The following is a 24259-nucleotide window of genomic DNA, read 5'->3' as shown; positions in this document are numbered from 1 at the left end:
CTAATCTAAAATTCATTCAGATCCTTGTGAGAAACATATCAACTCTCGTCAGAATTTTGAGCTGGCCTTAATCTGAACAGTGAGGACAGGGATCACTTTGATTGTTTCTCTCATCTCAGCACTCAGTCGGTGACATTAGTGATTACTATGACAACCAGAGATTCAGTCCCAGAAGCCTTATTCTTCTTGCTTGACATGAATCATGATAAATAACAAATAAGAAAGAATGGTCTTTGCCAATTTTTATAAATTGTTTTTCCTTCCATAATTCTGGCAAAGTGCCCCACAGATGTCAAATTTAGAAACAGGATTCTGCAAATGAAAAACTGACCCCAGAGAAGTTATAAATGGGGGTCTGGTAAAGGCAATGTAGAAAGTCGGAATGCCCCAGTGATTGATTATTTAGAGTATGGTTTTTGACATTAGGGGGAATGGACAGAGAGACAACAGAGGATTGAGGAAAGAAAGTTCATAGGTGGGGAAAGAGTGGGAGGTGAATGGTAACTTTTGGGGCTATCTCTGTCACTGTTGATGTGAATCCACCTATCCTTCCCTGACTTGCTCATGCGGACTATGACCCTTCATCAAGCAAGCAAGCAAGCAAGCCCACCTTTGACTTCTACCAAGAGACCTAAATTCCTTCTTAACCTCTGAAGAACTGTTGGGACTAGTTCCTTTGGCAGCATTTTGGCAACAATTTAGCCTATCACGGAGCCCTGGTGGCACAGTGGTTAAAAGCTTGGTTGCTAACCAAAAGGTCGGCAGTTCAAATCCACCAGCTGCTCCTTGGAAACCCTGTGGGGTAGTTCTACTCTGCCCTATAGGGTCACTGTGAGTTGGAATTGATGCCACAGCAACCAGTAAACCTATCACACCTTTACATCTCTTGGTTACTGTCTGTGTGTAAGCCCTCGAGGCAATTTTTTTCATTTCTCATTCTATTGCTGTTTAAAGGTTTTTCTTCTACTTGCCTGACTCAACCTTTTACTGCCCTACTGGCTTTCAAATCTTTTCATTGTGCTCTCAGGTTATAAAAAAACTCTCCATCTATTCCTGAATCCTCCCTCTGCCTCCCAGCCTTTAGTGAAAATTTTCTCTCCCCTGAAGCTTCTGTTTCTATCTGGGTCTTTCAATTCTTTTACATTCTAAGTTTGGGAGGTAGAATCTGCAACATCTATCCTGTTTTCTAGTAGAAATTCTTACCAATTTTATGTTCACAGCATCTTTTCTCCTTGTCTCCTACTTCATTCAATGAAGACTTCAGCTCACAGTTTCACTCTCTACTCCACATGAGTGAAAGCCTCAGCAACTTAGTTCCTTGGCTTTCCACAGCCAAGTCCTCAATTTTAGTCACCCACTTCCATGGCCACGTTCTGGACCTTGTCGACACCTGGAATTGTTCCACTTCTGAAATCAGAAAGCCAACACCCTCACTCCTATCCTTTCTGCATTGGCAGCTTCTCCCACAATGTTAACCCCACTGACACCTCTACCATCCCACCTACTTTCCTTTCTCCCTGTTTAATAGCCCTTCCCCTTTTTACTTCTTCTATTGATTTTAAGTTCTGTGGTTCTTCAATTCAATTTGGCTCTTATCAGATTCTCCTTTCTCTTGTTCAGTTGTCCTTCCTTCATACCAGCCTGGGAAACACCCCCATGTGTTTGTCATCTCTAAGCCTGAGCCTGGTGTGTTGAATGTCATTGGAGAGCATCATAGAGACGTGTGGATTGCTACCACTACTAATTCAAAAACTTCAACCTGACCTTTCCTCTATTTCTTTGGTTAGTTCTGTTCTCTCCTTTTCTACCAAGTAGTTATTTCAACAAACTTTTTTTTTCTCCTCGAATTTATGACCAACTCCTGCCCCTACCGTCCGTCTTATTGATTTTGCCTTTTACTGCATACAGAAAATAAAATTATTTTGGGGGGAATGGCCCCAACTACACACCAGCAAAGCTCTAAAACACTCACATCTCTACTCATAGTTTCCTCCTTCTTCCTTTTACAAGGAGGTGTCTCTTCATACGGGATTAATTCTATCTCCTTTTACTTTTCCCTTTATCTTTATGTTCTCCCTTCCCTTTCACATATAAACACAATCAAGACTCTCCAATCTGAAAAAAATAAAGCCCTTGTCTCCGTGACTTGCTTCAGCTTCCGCCCTATCCCTTTAGTTCATAACCCAAACTTTTTTGAAGACTTGTCTGCACTGGCAGTCTCCCTCCCTTCCACTCCTCAATCCTCTGCTACCTGGCTCCATATCATCACACCTCATCACACTGAAATTCCTTTTGACACGTTCACCAATGATCTCCTTGTTGCTACAGTCAATGGAAACTTTTTAATCCTTACTTAACCTTCCACAGCTTTAGACACTATTGACATATTCTTTGTTCTGCAATACTGTCTTCCTTGGCTTCTATGAATCTATACTCTTAGTTCTCCTTCTTTATCTCTGACTACTTCTTCTCAGTTCCCTTTACAGGCTGTGCTTCTGTTTAACCCTTAAATGTTGGTGTTGTTTAGTATTTTGTTTGCTCTTTTTTTTTTTTAATTAGTTTCTTCTGTATTCTCTCTACATACTCTTGGAGCTATCTTATCTATGCTCATGGATTCAAATGTCATTTATATTCTATTTATATGCTAGTAAGCCTCAAATCAACGCCCCCAACTCAGAAATAATTTTCTGAGCTCTGACCAATATGTACAATAACAGCTGGTTGTATTTGTACTTGCATGTCCCACACTGGACTAATAATTGTTCTCTTTAAGTCTCTTCATATTTCTCTTTTCTGTACCACCATTTACCTGAAGCAGTAAGATGATCTTCAACCTTACTTTTCTCCCTCTTAGAAGTCCACATCTTAGTCAAACAATCTCCCACATAGCTCTTAAATCTGCTCACTTCTCTCCATTCCCACTGTTGTTCTCCCAGTCCCAGCCACTGTCACCTCTTCCTGCACTCTTATAATAGCCTAACTTGCCTCCATTTCAACTTTTCTCCTTTCCATTCATTCACCATCTTGAAGCTAGAGTGAGCTTTCTAAAACATAAATGTGATCCTGACATTTCTTAACATAAAACTTGAAAATGGAGGTCAATTGCCCTTGAAGTCTAAAATCCTTATCATTTTTACTGGGCCCTTTAAGATATAACAAACAAAACCAAACCTGTTGCTCAATTCTGATTCATAGCAACCCTAGAGGACAGAATGGAACTGCTCCCATAGGGTTTCCAAGGAGTGGCTGGTGAATTTGAACTGCCAATTGTTTGGTTAGCAGCCAAACTCTTATCCAGTGTGCTGCCAGGGCTGCCCTTTAAGATACAGCACTTGCTTATATCCTCAGCTTCACCTCTAGACTCTCTCTAACCTCTTTACCCAAATCTACTTTCCAACATTTCAGAACCATTTTCAGTTCTTCCCATAGCCATAGTTCTTTGTCTCTGGCCTTCCTATATGATTTGCTTTCTGCCTGGAACATTCTTTGCCCAGCCATGTCTTCTTCCTTCAGATCCCAGCTTTCACATCCTTTCCACATCTTCCAAGAGGAAATTAGGTGATGCTTTCTTGTTCTCCCTGAGGATGCTCACGCTCATTCCCAGCACTGTCTCCACAGCCTTATAACTGCTTGTTTTTAGCACCTCCCTAGCCTATGGTAGGAGCCCTGGTGGCACAGTGGTTAAGAGCTGTGACTGCAAACCAAAAGGTTGGCAGTTGGAATCCAACAGCCACTCCTTGGAAATCCAATGGGGCAGTTCTATTCTGTCTTGTAGGGTTGCTATGGTTTTTTTTTTTTTTTTTTAAATAGCTGGTGGTATGAAGCCCCGGTGATTAAGTGCTCAGCTGCTAACTAAAGGCCAGTCAGTTGCATGGGAGAAAGATGTGGCAGTCTGCTTCTGTAAAGATTAAACCCCTGCTCAACTCTGCCCCCCACCCCCATGTGGATTCAGACTCACTGCAAATCTCTATGAATCTGTAAAGATCGCAGCCTTAAAAACTCCATGGGGCAGTTCTACTCTGTCCTGTAGGGTCACTATGAGTGGAATCCACTCAACTCCTGCAACGGGTTTTTTTGTCTTGTTTTGTTTTAGCCTATGTGAAACAGAGTTCCCAGGTGGTGCAAAAGGTTAAGCACTAGACCATTAACCAAAAGGTTGGTGGTTTGAATCTGTCCAGAGGTGCCTTGAGAAGAAAGTCCTGGGCATCTGCTTCCAAAAGGTCACAGCCTTAAAACCCCAGTGGAGCACATGGAGCACAGTTTTTTCTGCTCTGGAGCATTTGGAGTCCCCATGAGTGGGACTCCAAACCGACAGATGTCTCTGGTTAGCCTGTGCTGAAGGGATTGCGTCTTGATGACTACCCCTTTGCATGCTTAGTGCCTAGCACAGCGCCTTTCAGAAGGTTAGCTTAAGTGAATTTTGAAGGTTCTTTTTCTGATATTCTTCCAAGGCATAGTTTTCCAGCGTGTGGGAAGAGTCAGGAGAAGAAAGGGGGTTGGAAGCAAATGGATGATAGAAGAAAAGTGTTTACTGGCTCCAGTCTTTGTATGCCTTGTTCTCATAATTTCTTTCCACTGAAATTTGCGATCATTTCATTACACAGTCTCTGAGACCTAGGCACAAATGAAACTAATTGATGTGTTGTGGCAGAGGTCCCGCGCACCCAGCTCAGTTAGAGGAGGGTGCAGTAGTCTGAAGATCAGTAATCAAAGGATGTTTTCTCGCAGGGCAGGAGGAGAACCACCCATCGCCGTTAGCTCGTCATCGCGCACCCCGCGGCCTCCACCACACTAGGCCGAGCTGGCGCCAAGGAGAAGTGAGCCCTGGAGCGCCCCCTGCCGGAACGTGCTCCCACTCTCCGGTCGGGTCCCGGGCGCAACAGATGACCGGAAATGGAACTGTGCGCGGGTCTGTTGCATAGCAACGAGCGCTTCCCCGACGCTAGACTGCATCCAGCGCCAAGGAAGAAAAGTGGGAGCTGCTGGCAGGGTCCCACGGCGCCGCCACTCTCTTCTGAGGGTCTCTAGGGGCGCGGAGCAGGAGCGACCCGGAAGCAGACCGGACCTAGGAGCCGCCAGGGGCTGCCAGCGCGTCCTCGCAGCCATGAGCAACGAGCAGGTGAGAGGGCGGCACCGCGCACCGCTGGCTGCGGCCGCGAAGGTTCGCCAGTATTTCAAATGAGGCTGAAACTCCACCCTCAGGACTCTGCAGTTTTGAACCCTCGATATACGTACAGCTCCCTTCACCCCTCTTATCAACTGGGATATTGGGCGCTTTCTGCGAATACTTTTTACGTTTTCTACCCAATCATTCGCCCTTGGTGTTGTCATAACAACCAAACATTTCAGTCTAGCGATGTGCCAGCAGTTTAAAGTACAACCCCTGAATGCCCCCAACGTCCTAGTGGTGGATGTGTTGGAGTGGAAAGCGGCTCGGCGGGGAGTTGCAGTGGGTTTGAGCTCTGGGACTGGAGTCTAAGCCAATTTTCTAGCTGTGCTGTGTGGCTTTGGACAAATCATTTAGTCTAAGCTTGAAATTTCTTCTTTTATGCCGAGAGGAAATTGGAACAGCTTTCCCTTTCATAAGTTTGTTGTGAGGTTCAAATAAGATACTGTATTATACTAAACCACAGGTGAAAGAGTTTAGTAGGTGGCAAATGAAACGTCTTAATATCCCCAGAGTATGTAATACAAGTTGCACGTTGCAATAGAACTTTCTCTTTTAAGAACCCTCTGTTGAACTTAATTAAGAGCGCCTGCAACCAAAGTGAATGTGGAACAATGTTCAGACGTTTAAATACCAGAACAGAATGGGCAGGCATTAGGCGTGGGCATTTTTTTTTTTTTTGGTCTAGGTAGAAAACAACTCTGTCAGCTTAGCGATGAATAGGAAAAAGGACCCTGTAAGCATTCTGGCAATGAATGGAATACAGTTGTTTGTAAACTTGCAAATTTTGCTTAGCTTCTTTGTTTTGACACCAAACTACAATTCTTTCTTTTTCTTTGCTTTATAGTGTTTTTTTTTGTAGTGTTAGAGTTTAATGTGGAAGCAATGGTAAAAGATAATTTAGTTCCCTATCAATTGGGCATAGATTACTAACAGAAAAATGTCAAAACTCTAATTCATTAATTAATCTAATAAGCAATTAATACCTAAGTGCTCAAGAAAATTTGGTTTTCAGTATTTTATTGAAATAAGTTTGATACACTGAGCACTAAAAAACAGACGCCCTGGTCCATATACCAAAGTATAATTATTGGTAAAAGAACAAATGAACATGCAACAAATAAGTAAATTTAGAGGCAGATAACTAAAAAGCTGAGCAATTGATTAGTATACCTCAGTAGTGAGTTTTTTCTATGTGATATTACTGCAATCAGAGTTGTTTTTATTTTTTAAACCATTTGTTATCGTGTAATGATTTATTATTGTCATCAGTATATATTGAGCAGCTTCTTTGCTTGATGCCAAATTAGCCTTTTTCCTGACCTTGAACCACATCTGATGTTGGGATTTAAAATACATGTTTACTGTATTTACAACAGTATTTCTAAAGAGCTGTTACTTCACAAAGCACCTAACTTACTCATCTATGACTAAAAAAAAAAAAAATTGCTGTTGAGTTAGTTCCAACTCATAGCAACCCTATAGGACAGAGTAAAACTGCCCCATATGATTTCCAAGGAGCGGCTGCTGGATTTGAACTGCCGACCTTTTGATTAGCAGTCGAGCTCTTAACCACTGTACCACCAGGGCTGCATGGCCAAATAGCATCCATTAAAAATCTACTATCCATCTTTTTAACAAATGGTGCTGGCAAAACTGGATGTCCATCTGCAAAAAAATGAAACAGGACCCATACCTCACACCATATACAAAAACTAATTCCAAATGGATCAGAGAACTAAATCTAAAGCCAAAAACTGTGAAGTTCATAGAAGAAAAAATAGGATCAATGCTAGAGGCCCTAATACACAGCATCAACAAGATACAAACCACAACCAACAATACGGAAACTCTAGAAGGTAAGCTAGAATCTTCTAAAAATTAAACACTTGTGCTCATCAAAAGACTTCACCAAAAGAGTAAAAAGAGAACCTACAGACTGAGAAAAAGTTTTGGGTATTACAAATCAGACAAAGGTCAAATCTCTAAAATCTACAAGAAAATTCAACACCTCTACCTCTACAACGGAAAGACAATCCAATTAAAAAATGGACAAAGGAAATGAACAGGCACTTCACCAAAGAAGATATGCAAGTGGCCAGCAGACACATGAGGAAATGCTTCCGATCACTAGCCATTAGAGAAATGCAAATCAAAACTACAGTGAGATACCATCTCACTCTGGTATTACTGGCACACACACACAAAAAAAAAACAAGAAATAACAAATGTTGCAGAAGCTGTGGGGACATGGGAACTCTTACACACTGCTGGCAGGAGTGCAAAATGATACAACCATTTTGGAAAACGATATGGTGCTTCCTTAGAAAGCTAGAAATAGAAATACTGTATGATCCAGCAATCCCACTCCTAGGAATATATCCTAAAGAAATGAGTCATCACAGGAATAGACATATGCACACCCATGTTCATTGTAGTATTGTTCACAATAGCAAAAAGATGGAAACAACCTAGATACCCATCAACAGATGAGTGGATAATCAAACTGTGGTACATACACATGATGGAGTATTACGCAATGATAAAGAACAACGATGAATCTTGTGAAGCTTCTCATAACATGGATGAATCTGGAGGGCATTATGCTAAGTGAAATAAGTCAATCACAAAAGGACAAATATTGTATGAGACCACTAGTATAAAAACTCATGAAAAGGTTTACACACAAAAAGAAACAATCTTTGATGGTAATGAGGGAGGGGAGGACTGGGGATGGAAAAACACTAAATAGACAATAAATACGTGGTATCTTTGGTGAAGGGTAAGGCAGTACACAATACTGGGAAAGCCAGAACAACTTGGTGCTGTCATGGAAGCAAGGTCATGGAAGCTCCATAGACACACCCAAACTCCGAGGGACTGAATTGCTGGGCTGGGGGCTGTGGGGACCATGGTCTCAGGGAACATCTAGCTCAATAGGCATAACATAGTTTATAAAGAAAATGTTCTACATTCTACTTTGGTGAGTAGCGTCTGGGGTCTTAAAAGCCTGTGAGCAGCCGTCTAGGATCCTCCACTGGTCTCACCCCTGAGGGAGCAAGGAAGAATGAAGAAGACTAAAGATACAAGGGAAAGATTAGTCCGAAGGACTAATGGGCCACATCTACCATGACCTCCACCAGACTGAGTCTAGTACAACCAGATGGTGCCCAGCTACTAACACTGACTGCTCTGACAGGGATCACAATAAAGGGTCCCAGACAGAGCTGGAGAAAAATGTAGAACAAAATTCTAACTCAAAAAGAAAGACCAGATTTGCTGGCCTGACAGAAACTGGAGAAACCCTGAGAGTATGGCCCCTGTACACCCTTTCAGCCCAGTAATGAAGTCACTCCTGAGGTTCACCCTACAGCCAAAGATTGAACAGGCCCATAAAACAAAACGAGACTAAAGAGGCACACCAGCCCAGGGACAAGGACTAGAAGGCAGGAGGGAACAGGAAAGCTGGTAATAAGGAACCCAAGGTTGAGAAGGGAGAGTGTTGACATGTCGTGGGGTTGTTAACCAATGTAATAAAACAATATGTGTACTAGCTGTTTAATGAGAAACTGGTTCTGTAAACCTTCACCGAAAGTAAAAAGTACAATTAAAAAAAAAAAAATCCACTGTCAGTTGAGTTTTAAGTTTCACTTTATCTTTATAAAATAGTGTTGGGAAATGATACCCTCCTTCCCCCAAAATGGGATGTGTGTTGTTAAGAGACTGTGGGGTCTTGAAAGAATGGGTGTTAGACCATATAGGATTACTTCCATTGTGGACATACTATTTTTAAACAGCAGGGGGCCCTCTTTCACTGTTTTGGTTGATTTGAAATTTTAAAATGCTTTTGTTACGCTAATTTAGTGTTATGTTTTTTTTTTCCCTTTTGAAAAGGATGAAATTTTTTTGTATTTTAACTTAAAACAAACAGACTGTATTAAACTTTTGGAAATGCCATTTTTACTTGACATTTACTTATGAATTCATTCAGTTTGAAGTAAAATCCTGTTTGCTGAAGTAGGTTTTAACATATTCATCTCATGAGTGTAAGGCTGAGAGTGACATGGCATTTTTCAGGAAGCGTGGTACAATGGCCAGGCTCTTAAGTGAGATATTTAAAAGAAATACAAGCTTTTCACAACTACTCACTTCTTTTTTAAAATTAGTTAAAGAAAATAAGATATTTGGAGTTTCAGCTGAAGAACTTTCAAGGGTTTAAAGATACAAATACTCAACGACCAGGAGGCTCCCCACAAATCACTACAGACTGTGGGCAGGGAAGAGGAAAAAGTTGTCAGCCTGTCTCTACTCCAGCACTTTCTCTGCTTGTGGAATGAAGTAATTTTGCATGTATATGATGCTCATTCTCTTTTTCCCTCCTTGGTCATATCTCTTTGATGCCTTTGCTTTTTAAGAAGGTCAGAGAGAGATCAGTTGAATATGAGGTCAGCAGCATGGTGGTAACTTTAAAAACCATAAATTAAACATGTGACTAAAACCAAAAAAACCGAACCCATTGGCATGGAGTCAATTCCAATTCATTGTGACCCTATAAGACAGAGTAGAACTGCCCCATAGGATTTCCAAGGCTGTGATTTTTACAAAAGCAGACTGCCACATCATTCTTCAGTGGAGTGTCTGGTGGGTTCCAACTGCTCATCTTCTGGTTAACAGTCGAGTTCTTAACCCCTGTGCCACCAGGGCTTCAAACATGTGACTACAATATTTAAATCAACCTTATTAAAATTTGAGAGGTTATTTTTTATTTAACTGGACACATTCATAGATTCTGGTAATTTGATCAAAACTCCATAGAATGGTTAACACTTGGATTATACCAAGTGTACAGGATCCCTTCCAACAGACAAGTAGTTGAAAATCAGCAAGATAAAAATGAAATACAAAGTCAGAGTACTTAAGGAAGACCTAGGCTCTTTAGCAGTATAATTTTCTTAACGTAAAATGGTACGCTCAAAAGGATTTAATTGAAGAAAATTTGTAAAGAGATTATTTGCAGAGGTGTGGGCAAGGTTAAGGGAACCAACATGGTGATAATTAGCAGTAGGAAGCCATTACCCAAGGATTAATGGGTTAATAGCAATAGGAAGCCATTACCATTCCTAGGCCTGATGGGATGGGGACTGAACACCATCCTCAGAACCTGGTGAGAAGTAGGGGCTTGGAAAAGCAGCTGCCTGAGAGAGCTGAGCTGTTGAGGAATTTGGCCACTATCAGAACCATGGGGAGGTAGAGTACCTGGGAAATAAGTATCCCAACCTCTCTCAGTTTCAGCTATTCAGTCTCTTGCTGGTGCCTCTCACTGGCTGATTCCCATCAGAAACCAGAGGGCTGAGGGCCCAGAAGATGTCCATATACAGCATTCAGCCTCAGGCACAGAGCAGGAAGAAAGGGATAGAGACTTAATGTGAAGGGCAGGGAATAACTAGTATAGAAATTATTATAAATTCAGCCCTCAGAGACAATTCCCACTTTATACATCAGTAGAATTCTTGATACTTAATCCTAAGTATTTTATTCTTTTTGATGCTACTGTAAATGGAATCATTTTCTTAATTTAATTTTCAGATTGTTCATTGCTAGACTATAGAAATACAGTTGATTTTCCTTTATTGATCTTACGTCTTGCAACGTTGCCATAAAATTTATTAGCTCTAATAATTTTTTGTGGATTCTTTAGGATTTTCTAAACACAGGATCATGTAATCTGTAGAATATGTTTTTTAGTATTGGATAATATGTGGTTTACTTTATAGTACACACTGTAAAATTTGGTTAGGTGAATTAATTTTAGCATTACCAGGGTGAACAGTTCTGTTTTTTCATATTTTTCAATGCAGGATAAATCAGCTGGCAAAGAAAAATCCAAGACACCGGTGAGATTTTTACCACAGCTGTCTATGGTAATTTACCTCTATGCTCTCTTACTTTTTTCTTCTTTTAATAAGTGTTTATTCATTCTTAAACTTGAAAATAAGTTACTGAATTTCTCATTTTGAATTTTGTACTCTGTTGGATTCTTTTCTGGTGGCAAAATTCTATGAGGTATGTATTTAGGAAAAAATAGTTAATCTTAATAAACTTACCTTAAGCTGTAATTTCCTAGTATGACAGAATACTTAAATATTCTGATGAAAGGAAATGCCAAGATAAACTAGCTAAAAGAATATAAAGGCTGGAGTCAGGAAATGAGGATTCAGGTTTCAGATAGTCAAAAACTCGCTCTGTGACCTTAGGTGCTGTGCCTGGTTTACTTACCTCTCTGAGCTTCAGTTCCTGAGGTTGATAATGAGAAGAGAGTTGATTTGATGATCCCTGAGGAGATGACTCTTCCAAAACCAAAATGTTGTGCTACAGACGTATCCTCAGGTCTTGGCATACTTTTTCATTATTATGACTATAAATTATCATTGTACTGTGGAAGAGGCGGTTAGTAGATATTTTTGGTCGATAAAGTGCTGGATAAGTTAGATTTTATTATGATAAATTTTACTGTCATAATTATGTTGAGTTTAATGTCATTAAATTATACTCCTGTGACTCCTGGAAGTTAAGCTTAAGTCGGGGTTCAATATAAACATTATTTGTTTTGAAAGATAATTTAAAAGGTCAGAATGAACTATAGAAACCAACTATGTGTTGTTTTTATATTGAGAAGATTTCTGAAAATTTGAAGTGAAAGACTGTTTTGAGCTTAAAAAACCTGAATGAAAATTCTTAGATGAATGATATCGGGCATTTCAAAATACATGTTATAACTGAAAATCTAATTGTGTCGATAATGAAAAGATTATAACATCAAATAGAATCAGTTTTTTTTTTTTAACTTGTGCAAAAATTTATGTCAAGGTTTCTAGTTTAAAAGATAAAGACCTGATATGGGATAGACATTTTATTTTCTCTTTAAGATTTTAACAAATTTTAAAATGAAAAAAAAAAATAAAAATTACCTGTAGTGTTTTTTTTTTTTTTTTTTATGTGTATGTGTTTTCTTATAAACAGGTTTGGAAATTAAATTTACTTACTGAGTAAATATTCAGTGGCTGAAATGAAAAATACATTTATCCTGTCAGCAAAGCATAAGCTCCTTTAAAATACTTTTTAAAAATTGTACATTGTACTCATATTTGGCTGTATATTGCATTTTTTTCTTGAGTATTTTTTTTAGTTTTATATCTTTTAAGGGAAATCATATTTTAAGAGATATTTTAAAATATAGTCCACTGGTCTCTTAAAAATTTTTTTTTCATTTGAATACTAAGGTTTACACTTGGATAAAATGTTGTTGCAGCAGTTAAGACCTAGAGTGATTTTCATTACAGACCTTCATGCTTCTAGAGGTTATCCTTATTGTTGAAATCAAGGGTGACCAGCACTTGGGGGGCTTTCAGCCTCTTTGAGAAGGTGACCTGATTCTTATCTTTTCTGGATACCTCACTCATAGCACCTCCACAAATCTTAAATACTTAATGGAACAAAATGAGAGTGGAAAAATAGAAAGACAGATGGAAGAATGGAAGAGCACTGACTTTTAAGTTGATGTATCCTTGTTTTCCTGTGAAAGAAGAGTGTGAAAGAAGAATTTGAATTTTTGGGGGAAGTGATCCCAGGAAGCAGGGGTAAGAGAATTGGGGAGAGTAAAACTGGGAAGGAGGAGCAGCCAGTACAAGATGCATTGTCAAGTTGGTCTCCATACTAGTGACCCTGCCATGACCTGAGGAGCATATAGAATACTTCCTGAGGATCATCAGGGAGTAGCATTTATTCATCAGCCCTATCCCCTTTTGGTTGAGAGTTGGTCCTAAGAGTGTTAACTCCCATCTAGTTCTGGCAGTGGGCTACTTCTAGAATCCCAAGCTATGGCATTGGAGAAACCCCATGGCAGAAGGCAAAAGACATTGCTTGAAGTGAAGAGTGCTGTCATCCCTACATAAGTTGGAGCCAGCACAAGACTGTTTACTGTAGCCAGGTCTGGAATCAGAAGTGAGGTCAAGAGGATGTTAGAGGATGTAAGGCAGGACACAAAGTCATCTGATAGAAAAGTCAATGGAATTTCCTTTGCATCATCCTTATGTGAGTGCCAAGGTAGAGGGAAGAGATGAAATATGTTGAAGTCATCTTCTGAGAGGAAGATACGGACTATCAGTGTTAAAAAACATCCGTATGGATATATAGATATTTTTTAACTTTAAAATCCACCTGTTTGGTTTTATTGAAGAACTACATTACTTATTTAGGTGACATCCTGGCTTATGTGTGGTTGCTCTTGTTTAGCCAGAGAACCATTTTTTATAAAACATTCTATGAAAGATATATTCTGCACTGCAGTGTAAGAAGGAACCGTTAAGGCCCTTGCCATCCTTCTCCACCCAGGCTGCTGAGGGGACTGGAGGTGATAACTCAGCAAGCAAAATGGGTGGTGTAGAAATTTTAAGAAGTTACATGTATGAAGGTTGGTGTAGGAGGAATAGGGTTGAGCAAGATGTTTATTACGTTTGTAGTGGTTCAAATACAATAGATCTCATTGGAACTGCTTCTCGACTCTAGTATAAAAACTCCAGGGTACTTGGACCCTGTCTCCCAGAACCTTTCCTTCCTGTCATCTACAACTGGATTCTTTTCAGGCCTTTGCCACATCCTCGTTCTCCCTGAAGGGAAACCCTCAACTCTGACACTATTGTACCTGAAAATTTTGTGCTGGTGTTTCTCTTCACATCCTGTGGTTCACTGGAACTTGTAGACTATAGAGCCATTTGTTCCACTGCTGTGTAAGTTTTCACTGACCAGTATTTTTTTTCAGAAGCAGATCACCAGACCCTTCTTACTAGTCTGTCTTAGCCTGGAAGCTCTGCTGAAACCTGTCTACCATGGGTGACATAGTATTTGAAATACTGGTGGCATAGTGTCCAGCATCACAGCACCACTCAACCACCACAGTACTACAGACTGACAGATGAGTTGTGGAGAAAATATTGAAGTTGTCAAGGATTTCATATTACTTGGATCCACAATTAATGCCCATGGAAGCAGCAGTCAAGAAATCAAACGACGTATTGCATTGGGCAAATCTGCTGCAAAAGACCTCTTTCAGGTGTTACAAAGTAAATATATCACTTCGAGGACTAAGGTGTGTGTGACCCAAGCCATGGTATTTTCAATCGGCCCATATGCATGCAGAAGCTGGACAATGAATAAGGAAGGCATGAGAAGAATTGATGCTTTTGAATTATGGTGTTAGCAAAGAATATTGAATATACTGTGGACTACTTTACCAGAAGAACAAACAAATCTGTGTCAGAAGAAGTACAGCTAGAATGCTTCTTTGAAATGAAGATGACGAAACTGTCTCCCATATTTTGGACATGTTATCAGGAGGTACCAGTCCCTGGAGAAGGACCTCATGCTTGGTAAGGTAGACAGTCAGTGAAAAAGAGGAAGACCCTCAAAGAGATTGACTGGCACAATGGCTGCAACAATAGGCTCAAACATAGCAACAATTGTGAGGATAGCATGGGACTGGGTAGCATTTTGTTCTGTTGTACACAGGGTAGCTATGAGTTGGAATCCAATTGACTCGATGGCACCCTGACAACAACACAGCAAGAGCCATTCGTGGTACAACATTGAATATGTATGAAACAGTCGTCTAAGCTGGTGTTTGTACTTTGAAAAGTATTTAAGTTCATACAATCCTTTTTTAGTTACACTTTTATTAAGCTTGTTGAACAAATTTCTAATTTTCTAAGATAAAGTTGAAATTATTATTTTGTTTGATCCAGCTCTATAGGTCTTTAATTTAGTAGATGGAAGTAGAGCAGAGTGAGGGGGTAGAAGAGCTGGCTAGGTACATATACACGAGTTTTATTTCAGACAGAATGTAAAGAACAAGAGAATTACCAAAAAAGTGCTGTGTATATTCAAATAATTGAGGAGGAAGATCACCTGCAGTTAAAGTTAAGAAAGAAAATCTAAACTTTTTTTAATCTTGATCTTGAAGAAAGGGTAAGATCTTAACAGGGAGATATTCAGGGGCATATTGGTGGCTGAGTTAGGGTAATTAATACTAACTTATGTAACCAACAAACCTCCAAATCTCAGAGATGTGACCCAACAAAGATTACTTGTTCACATGAAGTCTAACATGGGTCAGATAGCTTTCCTCCGTCTTACAGTTATCCTGGAAGGTGCCTGCCACTGGGTCAGCCACACACCACTGGCCAGGAGGTACCCACAACCAAGGATGATGGCTGCTGACATCTACAGCGTAGGAGTAAGAAAGAAAAAGCACTGGAACCAGGAAGAAAAGCCCCTTCCTGTTACAGTGTCCCTTTAGTACCCTTTATAATATGCTGGTTGGCCAAGGAGAATGTTTGTAGGGTTCAGTCAGGTATCATACAAGAAGGCTAAAAGGGTAGATTTGGCGATGAGGGGCAATCATTTGATAACTGGCACAAGCACAACTTATCTGTTTTATAGATCAAAGTATTGTTTTCAGCAGTGCCTCCTCTTACCTAGATGAAATTTCTACCATAGAATTACTCTCTACTGCAAAGGAGGCAGAAGTACTTTACTCTGAAAGCTACTGCTAAAAAGTACAAACATTGCTTACAGAAACTGGAGGGTACATTAGCTTGGATACAGTGTTACCTTAGAAAGTGGAACATTCTGGTCTGTCAATAAGAGAAAGAAGTTGATTTTTTAAAGCCCTGTAAAAGCAAGGTGGAGCTGGACATGAGCAGATTCAGAGAAACTCTCAGTAAAAGAGATGATGCATGAAAGAGTTTACACACTTTTTAAGGTTTTCTGATAAGTATTATTTGAGTGCCTGTTTCCTTCATTGACTGCCTATAAAAGAAGCCATTCAAAGATAAACATCAATAATTTAAAAAATAGTAGAGTATACTTCTGAATATTTTAGATAGTACTTTATTTTATAGTAGACACTGTAAACTTTGGTTGAGCATTAACAGAGTAAGCAGGTTTTTTTCCCCCCTCCATACAGGATAAATCAGCCAGCAAAGAAAAATCCAAGGCGTCAGCAAGAATTTTACCACAGCTGTCTATGGTAATTTACCTATACAGGCTCATTCCATTTTTGCTCCTTAAGAATGTTGTTTATTAGTTTTTCAACTTGAAAATAAGTTACTGAATTTCTAATTTTACATTTTGTGCTGCATTTGATTCTTTTCTAATGGAGAAATTCTGTGAGGTGCATATGTGACAAAAATAATCTGGCTTAATGAGCTAACTCCAAGCTATAATTTCCTAGTGTATACAAACTATTTGAATATTCTTGTTTAAAAAATTACCAAGATGGACTAGCAGAAAGAATATCCACTTTGGAGTCAGGAAACTAGGCCTGGGTTACAGCTTTGTTGCTCTCTTTGAAGTTATGAGGGTCACCTCACTGAGCCTCAGTTTCCAAGTTTGAAAATGAGAAAAGTATTGACTTGATGATCTCTGAGGAGATGGCGCTTTCATGCTTTGCACAGAAGACATCTCAGATCTTGACATTCTTTTTCATTATTATGACTATAAATTATAATTGTTCTGTGAAAGAGGTAGTTAGTAGACATTTTCGGCTGATAAAGTGCCCGACAAGTTAGATTTTATTGTAATAAAATTTTACCATCGTAATTATGTTGAGTTATGCCATTGAGCTATACTCTTGTAACTCCTGGCAGTTTCATTTAAATTATATAAATATTATTTGATTCGAAAGGTAATATAAATCTCAGAATGAGGTTTGAGACAGAATTTGTTTTGTTTTATACAAAGATGATTCCTGATAATTAGAAATGAAGGTCACTTTTTTTGTTGAATGAAAATTCTTAGATGAATGATCTTGAACATTTTGAAATACCCATTTTAACTGAAAATGTATTTTTATTGATCATGTTAAATTGTCACACCAAGTCCTATAGAAAAGTTCCATAGCATGTTTTTCCTAGTTCTGCAAAATCAATCGGAAGATTTCTTCTAGTTTAAAAGATGAAGACCTGGAGTGGAATAGACATTTTATTTGTTTTAATTTAACAAGATTTAAAATTGGAAAAAAAAATTGTCATTAGTTTTTGTGTTTTATTAGTTTACAGTTTTAGAAATACCCCTTTAAATTTACTTACTGAATATTCAGTGGCCCAGATGAATAATAATCATTTCTTGTCAGTGAAGCATATAATCATCCAAAATGCTGTTGCTGGTTGATTTAGCCCCTGATTTTATGTTCATATTTGCCTGTATTTGCCATCTTTTTAGTGTTCTTTGAGTTTTATGTCTCTTAAAGGAAATAATATTTTTAAGACATATTTTTAAAAATGATTTTGTTTTTAGAAACTATTTTCATCTGAATATTAAGGTTTACACTTGGATAAAATGTTCTTGCAGCAGTAAAATCTCTAGTGATTTTCATTGTAGACCTTCATGCTTCTAGAGGTGATCACTGTAGTTAAAATCAAGGGTGACCTTAAAATCTATAAAGCGCCCTTTCTGGACACCTCACTCATAGCACACCCATGAATCTTAAATCCTTTTTGGAGCAAGATAAGAGTGAAAGAATGGAAGGAAAGGTGGAAGAAGAGAAGAACGCTGCTTTTAAGGTGTCTTAGCTTTGTTTTCTTGTGAAACAAGAGCCTGCAACAAGGATTTGTGTACAGGTGGTTTATTTGGGAAGTGATGCTAGGAAGCAGGACTAAGGGATTGGGGAGAGTAACACTGGGTGGGAAGAGAAGCCAATACAGGCATGTGCTATCAATTTAATTTCCACACTAGGCAACTGGAGCGACCCTGCCATGTCCTTCCAAGAAGGTTTTAGAATGCTTCTTGGAATTGTCCACCTGAGGATGGTTGGTTTTCATTGATTGAGAATTGCTCCTGAAGGTGTTAACACCACCCCAGCCTGGCCATCGTGTGTGTGTGCGCACAGTGGGCTGCCTATAGAGTTCCAGGCTATGACATTGGAGAAGCCCCATGGATGAAGGCAAAGACATTAGCTTGAGGTAAAATGCCATCATCCCAAATGAGTTGGAGCCAGCATAGGACTGTTCACTGTAGGCAGGTCTGGAATTAGAGGTGAGGACAAGAGGCTGTGCGACAGGGCTCAAACTCATCTGATAAAAAAAAGTCAATAGAATTCCCTTTGGACCATGTGAGTGCCAAGGCAGAAGGAATAGATTACATATGATGAAGTCGTCATCTGAAAGGAAAACACAGACTAAAATGGAATTGTCAGTGTTAAAAGTTATGTAAAATCTGCATGTCTGAGTTTACTGAAGAACCATGGTTTAATGAAGAATAACTGGCCCTGCATTCTGTAATCGCAATAATCGGCTCGAGCTAATTAGTAGTTGCTTTTCTAGAAATGTAGGTATTCTTCTGTCTGCCACAGTCCCCATCATACCCTATTGTTTCCCAGCACCGAAGCGGAGTGCCAGTTGTCTATCATCACTAGTCTTCCTCCCTCTTTTATGTTACCTGCCTGGATCCTGTAAGTATAAGAATTTGAGACCCCTGCCTTAAACAATGGAATAAATTTCTGATTTGTCAGAGCAATCTAGGGCAGTTTAAAGCCATGAAAACAGGAAGACCTTTTGGAGCTGGAATGCAGAGGAAACTCACTAGCATTGGAGACCAGGAGAGGGTGCCTTTCATTAAAATGGAAGGCTTAGGAAACACTTTCCAATATCTGAGGATGAGTGGACTCTGGAATAAGCACCCTATTCTTAGGTACCAGATGTTCCCATCAACCCACGGCAGGGCCTTTGGTAAGGTCTCCTGTCTGTCACAAACCACTGCGATTCACAGGCTTGAATAAGAGTTGTTGTTGAGTGTTTATGCCTGCCTTCTTTTTTCTAGGTGTTTTGATATAGTTGAGAAGTCTGTGTTTATAAATAGTTGTTCGTTTCATGAAAAAAAGTTTTTCTGATGGTGTTCTGTTACCGCTATTTGAATTTCATATTTTAGGTGAGTACAAAGCCCCAGTGGCAGCAGGCAGCACCGTCGTTCCATTTGAACATAAAGCAGGATGAGGCTGTTCCCGAGCGGTTTAGTGTTAAAAATGAGCAGTCGTACGGTAAGAACGTCAGTGTTCTAAATGCAGATTTAAGGAAATTGTCCAAAGAAAAAGGTAGTACAGCGTTCCGTTAATAGAGTAATAAAAGTGTAATACTTAACATTTTTAGCAAGTAGAAAAAGTTCTCCCAACTGTTTCCGTCAGAAAATAATCGATTCCAGTTCTTACTTATTTCAGGCCATTGGAAATGCTATCAAAGCTGATACTTTAGGAATTTTGATGTTTGTAGTAAAACTTTGATTTATTGTAATCAGAGTATGCCTCTGCATCAAATTCTCAGGAGTTTCTTTCCAAGAGGGGTTTTATTTAAGTTGTAAACATGATCATCCTAAGGGTTTTTGTTACTTTGACTTTTATTAAATATAGTGCTCATCAAATTGATTATAGTTAATATTAACAGTTGTCATCATAGTTCTTTAAATTTTCTGAAATAGCTTTGTATTGTTTTTAACCATAATTTTAATCTTGTTCATTTTCAGAAGATACTATATAAATATAATTGATAATTTTGTGTTCGTTAGCATATTAATCCAACTATAAAATAAGTTAATTGCATATTCTCAGAATAGAGGCTTTTATTATGATGACATAAAATAGGTGTAGTTTAACTTCCTTATAGAAGAAAATAAAATGCACTTCGGGTTACTTGAGAACTTAAAGCATATAATTCTTTCTTTAAAAATGCTTTAGCATTTATTTTAAGCATGTAAATGCTTTGGCTTGTTTTTAAAGTGACTAACTTGTACTTTTTAATTTAAGCTGAATACATGGAACACTTTGGGAAAAAAGCCAGAATACTAGACCAAACTGATGATAGCTGTCCTGGACCATCTACTTCCAAATCAAAGGGCAAAACTCCACATAAAGAGCGAGAAAACTTCAGAAGCACCCTTGTTAATGTTATTATGTAAGTTCCATAAACTAACCAACATGTATTACCCTATCTAAAGCTCTTGGGAACTTTTTATCTAAAAATATAAGGATTCTGTGCATCTCTAAGGATGCCTCAATGCCCTTTGGAATAAGGTCAGAGCATAAATAAAGAATGAAGGAAATATTGAGCTTAACTCTGTTAAGTGTGTCCCACTTTTGAATATCATGGAATATAGAGGTATCAGTGTTAATACTAATGTTGACTGAGAGAATAGCATTTCTGAGAATTTTGTTTATAGCTCTTCTGATAGATTTGGGCAGGTTTTTGTTTCTGTTTTGTTTGTCTGTTTAGGTGATGTGGTGACTTCTCTGGAGCTGTGGGCCTCCATGTGTAGAAGAGGAAACAAACAAACAAAAAACTAAACCCAGTGCTGTCGAGTCGATTCCGACTCATAGTGACCCTATAGGACAGAGCAGAACTACCCCTTAGAGTTTCCAAGGAGCGCCTGGCGAATTCAGACTGCCGACCCTTTGGTTAGCAGCTGTAGCACTTAACCACTACGCCACCAGGGTTTCTGTAGAAGAGGAATTGGGGTGAAATGACAAGCAGTGTGAGCAGGGCTGGTGCTTGGCCTGGTCTGAGTTTTAGAATGGCTCGTGGGGAGCAATGCAGAAGCTAGTCACTAGTTCCTCTTTGCCTGGTTTCCTCACATCTTTGTGCTAGTTGCTTAGTACACTTTCTCCTAACTTATCGACCATCTCTTTATCTGTCATTTTGCATTTAAGACAATTGTAAAAAAACTACTATTTATTTTATGCATTACCAACATACGTCTGGCAGTAATGAATGCCGAGTGTGAGACAAGAGTAACGCTGGATGTGATGGTTCAAGTTATGTGTCAACTTGGCTGGGCCATGATTCTCAGTGGTTTGGCAGTTATGTAATGATGTATTTTGGCAGCTATATAAGGATGTACTCATCCTCCATTTTTGTGATCTGATGTGGTCATCCTCCATTTTTGCATAATGCTGATTTTACATAATGACCTGGTCTTTGGAACCTAACGATGTCGATAAGTGAGGAGAGGGTGTACTCATTTTCAATTTTTATGGCTTTTGGGGCACAAGCTGCCATTTGTGGAACAAATGGAGTTTCATGACATGTATTGGTAAGGAACTCACCCACAGAACCCTGTATGGCACTTTACTGGCTAGATGGCCTTCTTGAAGGGAAGGCAGTTGACACTGTGTACTTACAATAGGCAAGAATGGGTATTTGTGGGAGTCCAGTGCAGCTGGATTGAGGGTGGGTATGGGCTTCTACTGGAGTGATTTTGAGTTTGCATTTGACAGGTGCTACTAGGAATTGACTAGGATATTGCCCTGTGGGGCAGTTCTACTCTGTCCTGTAGGGTCGCTATGAGTCAGTATTGATTCGATGGCAGTGAGTTTGGTTTGGGAACCCTGGTGGCATAGTGGTTAAAAGCTACATCTGCTAACCAAAAGGTCAGCAGTTCAAATCCACCAGGCACTCCTTGGAAACCCTACGGGGCAGTTCTGCTCTGTCTATAGGGTCGCTATGAGTTGGAATCGAGTCAGTGGCAACGGGTTTGGTTTTTTTGGTTTACTAGGATATTACTATGAGTCGGAATCGACTCGACGGCACTGGGAGGATATTACCAGCTTGGTCCACTTATTATATTGATTTCTTGGCTTAAGTGCTTTCAGATCATGCAGGCAATGTAAAATCAACACCCAAACTCATGGTCGCAGGCCTCTGCTTATAAATTCTTAGAAGAAACTTTTTTCCTGCCCTGAGCCCTGGCCAGAGAGATGAGCTTTCTTGACACAACTCCCTGTGCCTGTATTTGTAGCTCTTTAGATGAGGTTAGAGCCTGTCTTGGGTTCCAGCTTCATGCAGGGGTCACAGGTTGAATTCCTCCTGAGGCCTAAGGAATCTTCTTCAAAGGCAGCCATACCATCAGGTTTTTGCTGATCGCTGTGTCTTTCCATTTCATTTTGTTTGTCTCCTGGGTATTGTTTTTTTTCTTTCTTACGAAAGCTATACATTTAAAATAAGCTCTGTGATATATTATTAAGCATTCATAGAATTTTACTGGGAAGTTTTCCAGATTATTTTTGCTGCTATGTTGTAAGAAACAGAGGTCTACTTTTGACCATTTCATATTATTTTCTATTGGTACTTTTAATTATAAACAAGAATATAGATGGACTTAATGAAATTCAGTTGTAGAGTTTCTCTGCTTTAACTGCATGTTTAATCCCAATTATATTTGTTAATATTTCTTACATATGTGGACTCAACTTCTTCCCAACTTATTTTGTTTTCTAGTTACCATGTGTTGCCTTGCCTTTTTTTCCTCTTTTCATGCTTTGTATTGAATTGGGTTTTCTCTATTCCCTCTTTATTTCTGTTAGTTTAAAATCTATTCTTTTTAGTGGTTTCCCTAACATTTAAATCTACATAATTTTTATTCATATTTTTCAAAGTTTAAATATCATTCTCTCTGTCTTCCTTCTGAACAGCACAGCAGGATCTTAGAATACTTCAGCTTAGCATTGTTGAATGAAGGAATAAGAGGCCATGAAAGTTGATTATTAATTAAAAAAGTAATTAGCTCATTATTTTTGTTATATGTACAGAAAAGCGATACAATATGACAGTAGTATACTCCATGAATCAAGGAAACCTGGCCATGTCGATTCCTTCTCTGAGCTTCTCACCTAGTTTCAGGTGTCTGCTGGTATTCCTTGGTGTCTGTCTTCCCCCTGTGTGGTATCTCTGTGTCTATTCTGGTCTTTTTATGACTCAGACATGATTAGGTTTATGGTATAAACCTATATACTGTACTGGTATGGGCTCATTAACATAACAAAAGAAAACCCTTATTTGCAAACAGGATCACATCCACGGGTACAGGGGCCAAGAATTCAACATGTATTTTGGGGGACACAATTCAATCTGTAACACCCAACAAATATGTATACAATTTATAGCATGTTCAGTAATGTATTTTTCTTTATAAACTAACAAAAGATGGTCCTGGTGTTTTCGTCCGTTGTCTTATATTCTAACTGCCTTTGTTTGATACATGTTTGAATAGTATGTTTATCATTTCCTTAGGCAACAAGATGCTGGCTTAGACTCAACTACCCCTGATGAAAACACGTTTCCCAAAATGACCACTTCTGCAATAGAGAAAGACATCCTGGTAACAGGCTATTTCTTTTGTCACTATAATTGAAATTAAAGGAAACACTTGAAAATACTTTTATACTTTTGAGATTATTCTGTGCTCCTCTTCGTGGCCACAGGAGTAAATACGCAGGTCTCATGGAATTACTCTGTTTGGTTAATGGAGGAAACCATTCTCTCCCTTGCCACCTAACACCACAATGAAAGAATCTCAGGTCTACCTGCTTCCTGTGTTAAAACTTTTCTCTGTCATCTATAAGTTTTACATGTCTTAATTTTTTAAGAGAGATTATTTTAATCTTATGATGTACCCTTTATAAAGCTTATTTTAGAAAGAGTAATTCTTTAAGCATTTCAAATACGGAAGGTTTTTTAAAATGTAAATATCAAAGATTAACATTGCCAGTTTGAAAGTATTTGGATGTTTAAACTTTTTTATGTGAAAAACTTACAAGTTTTTATGTAAAATAGATTGAGGTTAAAATTACAACTGTATTGAGATTAAATTTTTCACTATTAGAGAATATTGTGTTTTAAAATGAATATTTGATGCATGCATATAATTGCAGCTGTAGCATTATAATATGGAATACTAATAGGTCAATTGGGAATTTTCTAAATCCTGTTGAATACTATTCCTGAGATTAATGTATATGGATAAGGATTTGCTAGCAGCTTCTAAGATCTAATAAAAGGACAAAATACCAATTTTTACTCATTTACACATGTCTAACTCTAATTCAGCATGCACTCTCTTAGGTATATCATGTATTTGGTAAATATATCTTATATTTGTTTTTAGTGTGGTTATGAACTGAGATAATAATATGTTTTTTACATTTAGGAGATCTCAAATAATGCCTAAAATAAATTTCAAAATATACTTTTATCTGCTTTATAAATATACCCACTC

At 38.7% G+C, this 24259-nt stretch overlaps 1 protein-coding gene across 5 annotated transcripts in view; it reads left to right on the top strand.

The window, feature by feature from the left end:
- Positions 1-4915: 4915 nt before the first annotated feature.
- Positions 4916-24259, top strand: part of DNAH7 (dynein axonemal heavy chain 7) — a 259550-nt gene continuing 240206 nt past the window's right edge. For 4 of the 5 annotated variants that reach the window (XR_007517918.1, XM_049887741.1, XM_049887740.1 and 1 more), the window contains exons 1-6: positions 4916-5119; positions 11026-11088; positions 16188-16250; positions 19148-19256; positions 20016-20163; positions 23275-23362. Coding sequence is in view for 4 of the 5 variants with exons in the window: in XM_049887741.1 (XP_049743698.1) it covers positions 5105-5119; positions 11026-11088; positions 16188-16250; positions 19148-19256; positions 20016-20163; positions 23275-23362 (486 nt within the window). In the remaining variant the exon portion in view is untranslated. The remainder of the gene's footprint in view (positions 5120-11025; positions 11089-16187; positions 16251-19147; positions 19257-20015; positions 20164-23274; positions 23363-24259) is intronic. The other variant, XM_049887739.1, reaches the window with a different exon arrangement.

This window comes from Elephas maximus, chromosome 6, assembly GCF_024166365.1.
Source record: "Elephas maximus indicus isolate mEleMax1 chromosome 6, mEleMax1 primary haplotype, whole genome shotgun sequence".
Taxonomy (NCBI): domain Eukaryota; kingdom Metazoa; phylum Chordata; class Mammalia; order Proboscidea; family Elephantidae; genus Elephas; species Elephas maximus.
This window is presented reverse-complemented; position numbering and strand designations above follow the sequence as displayed.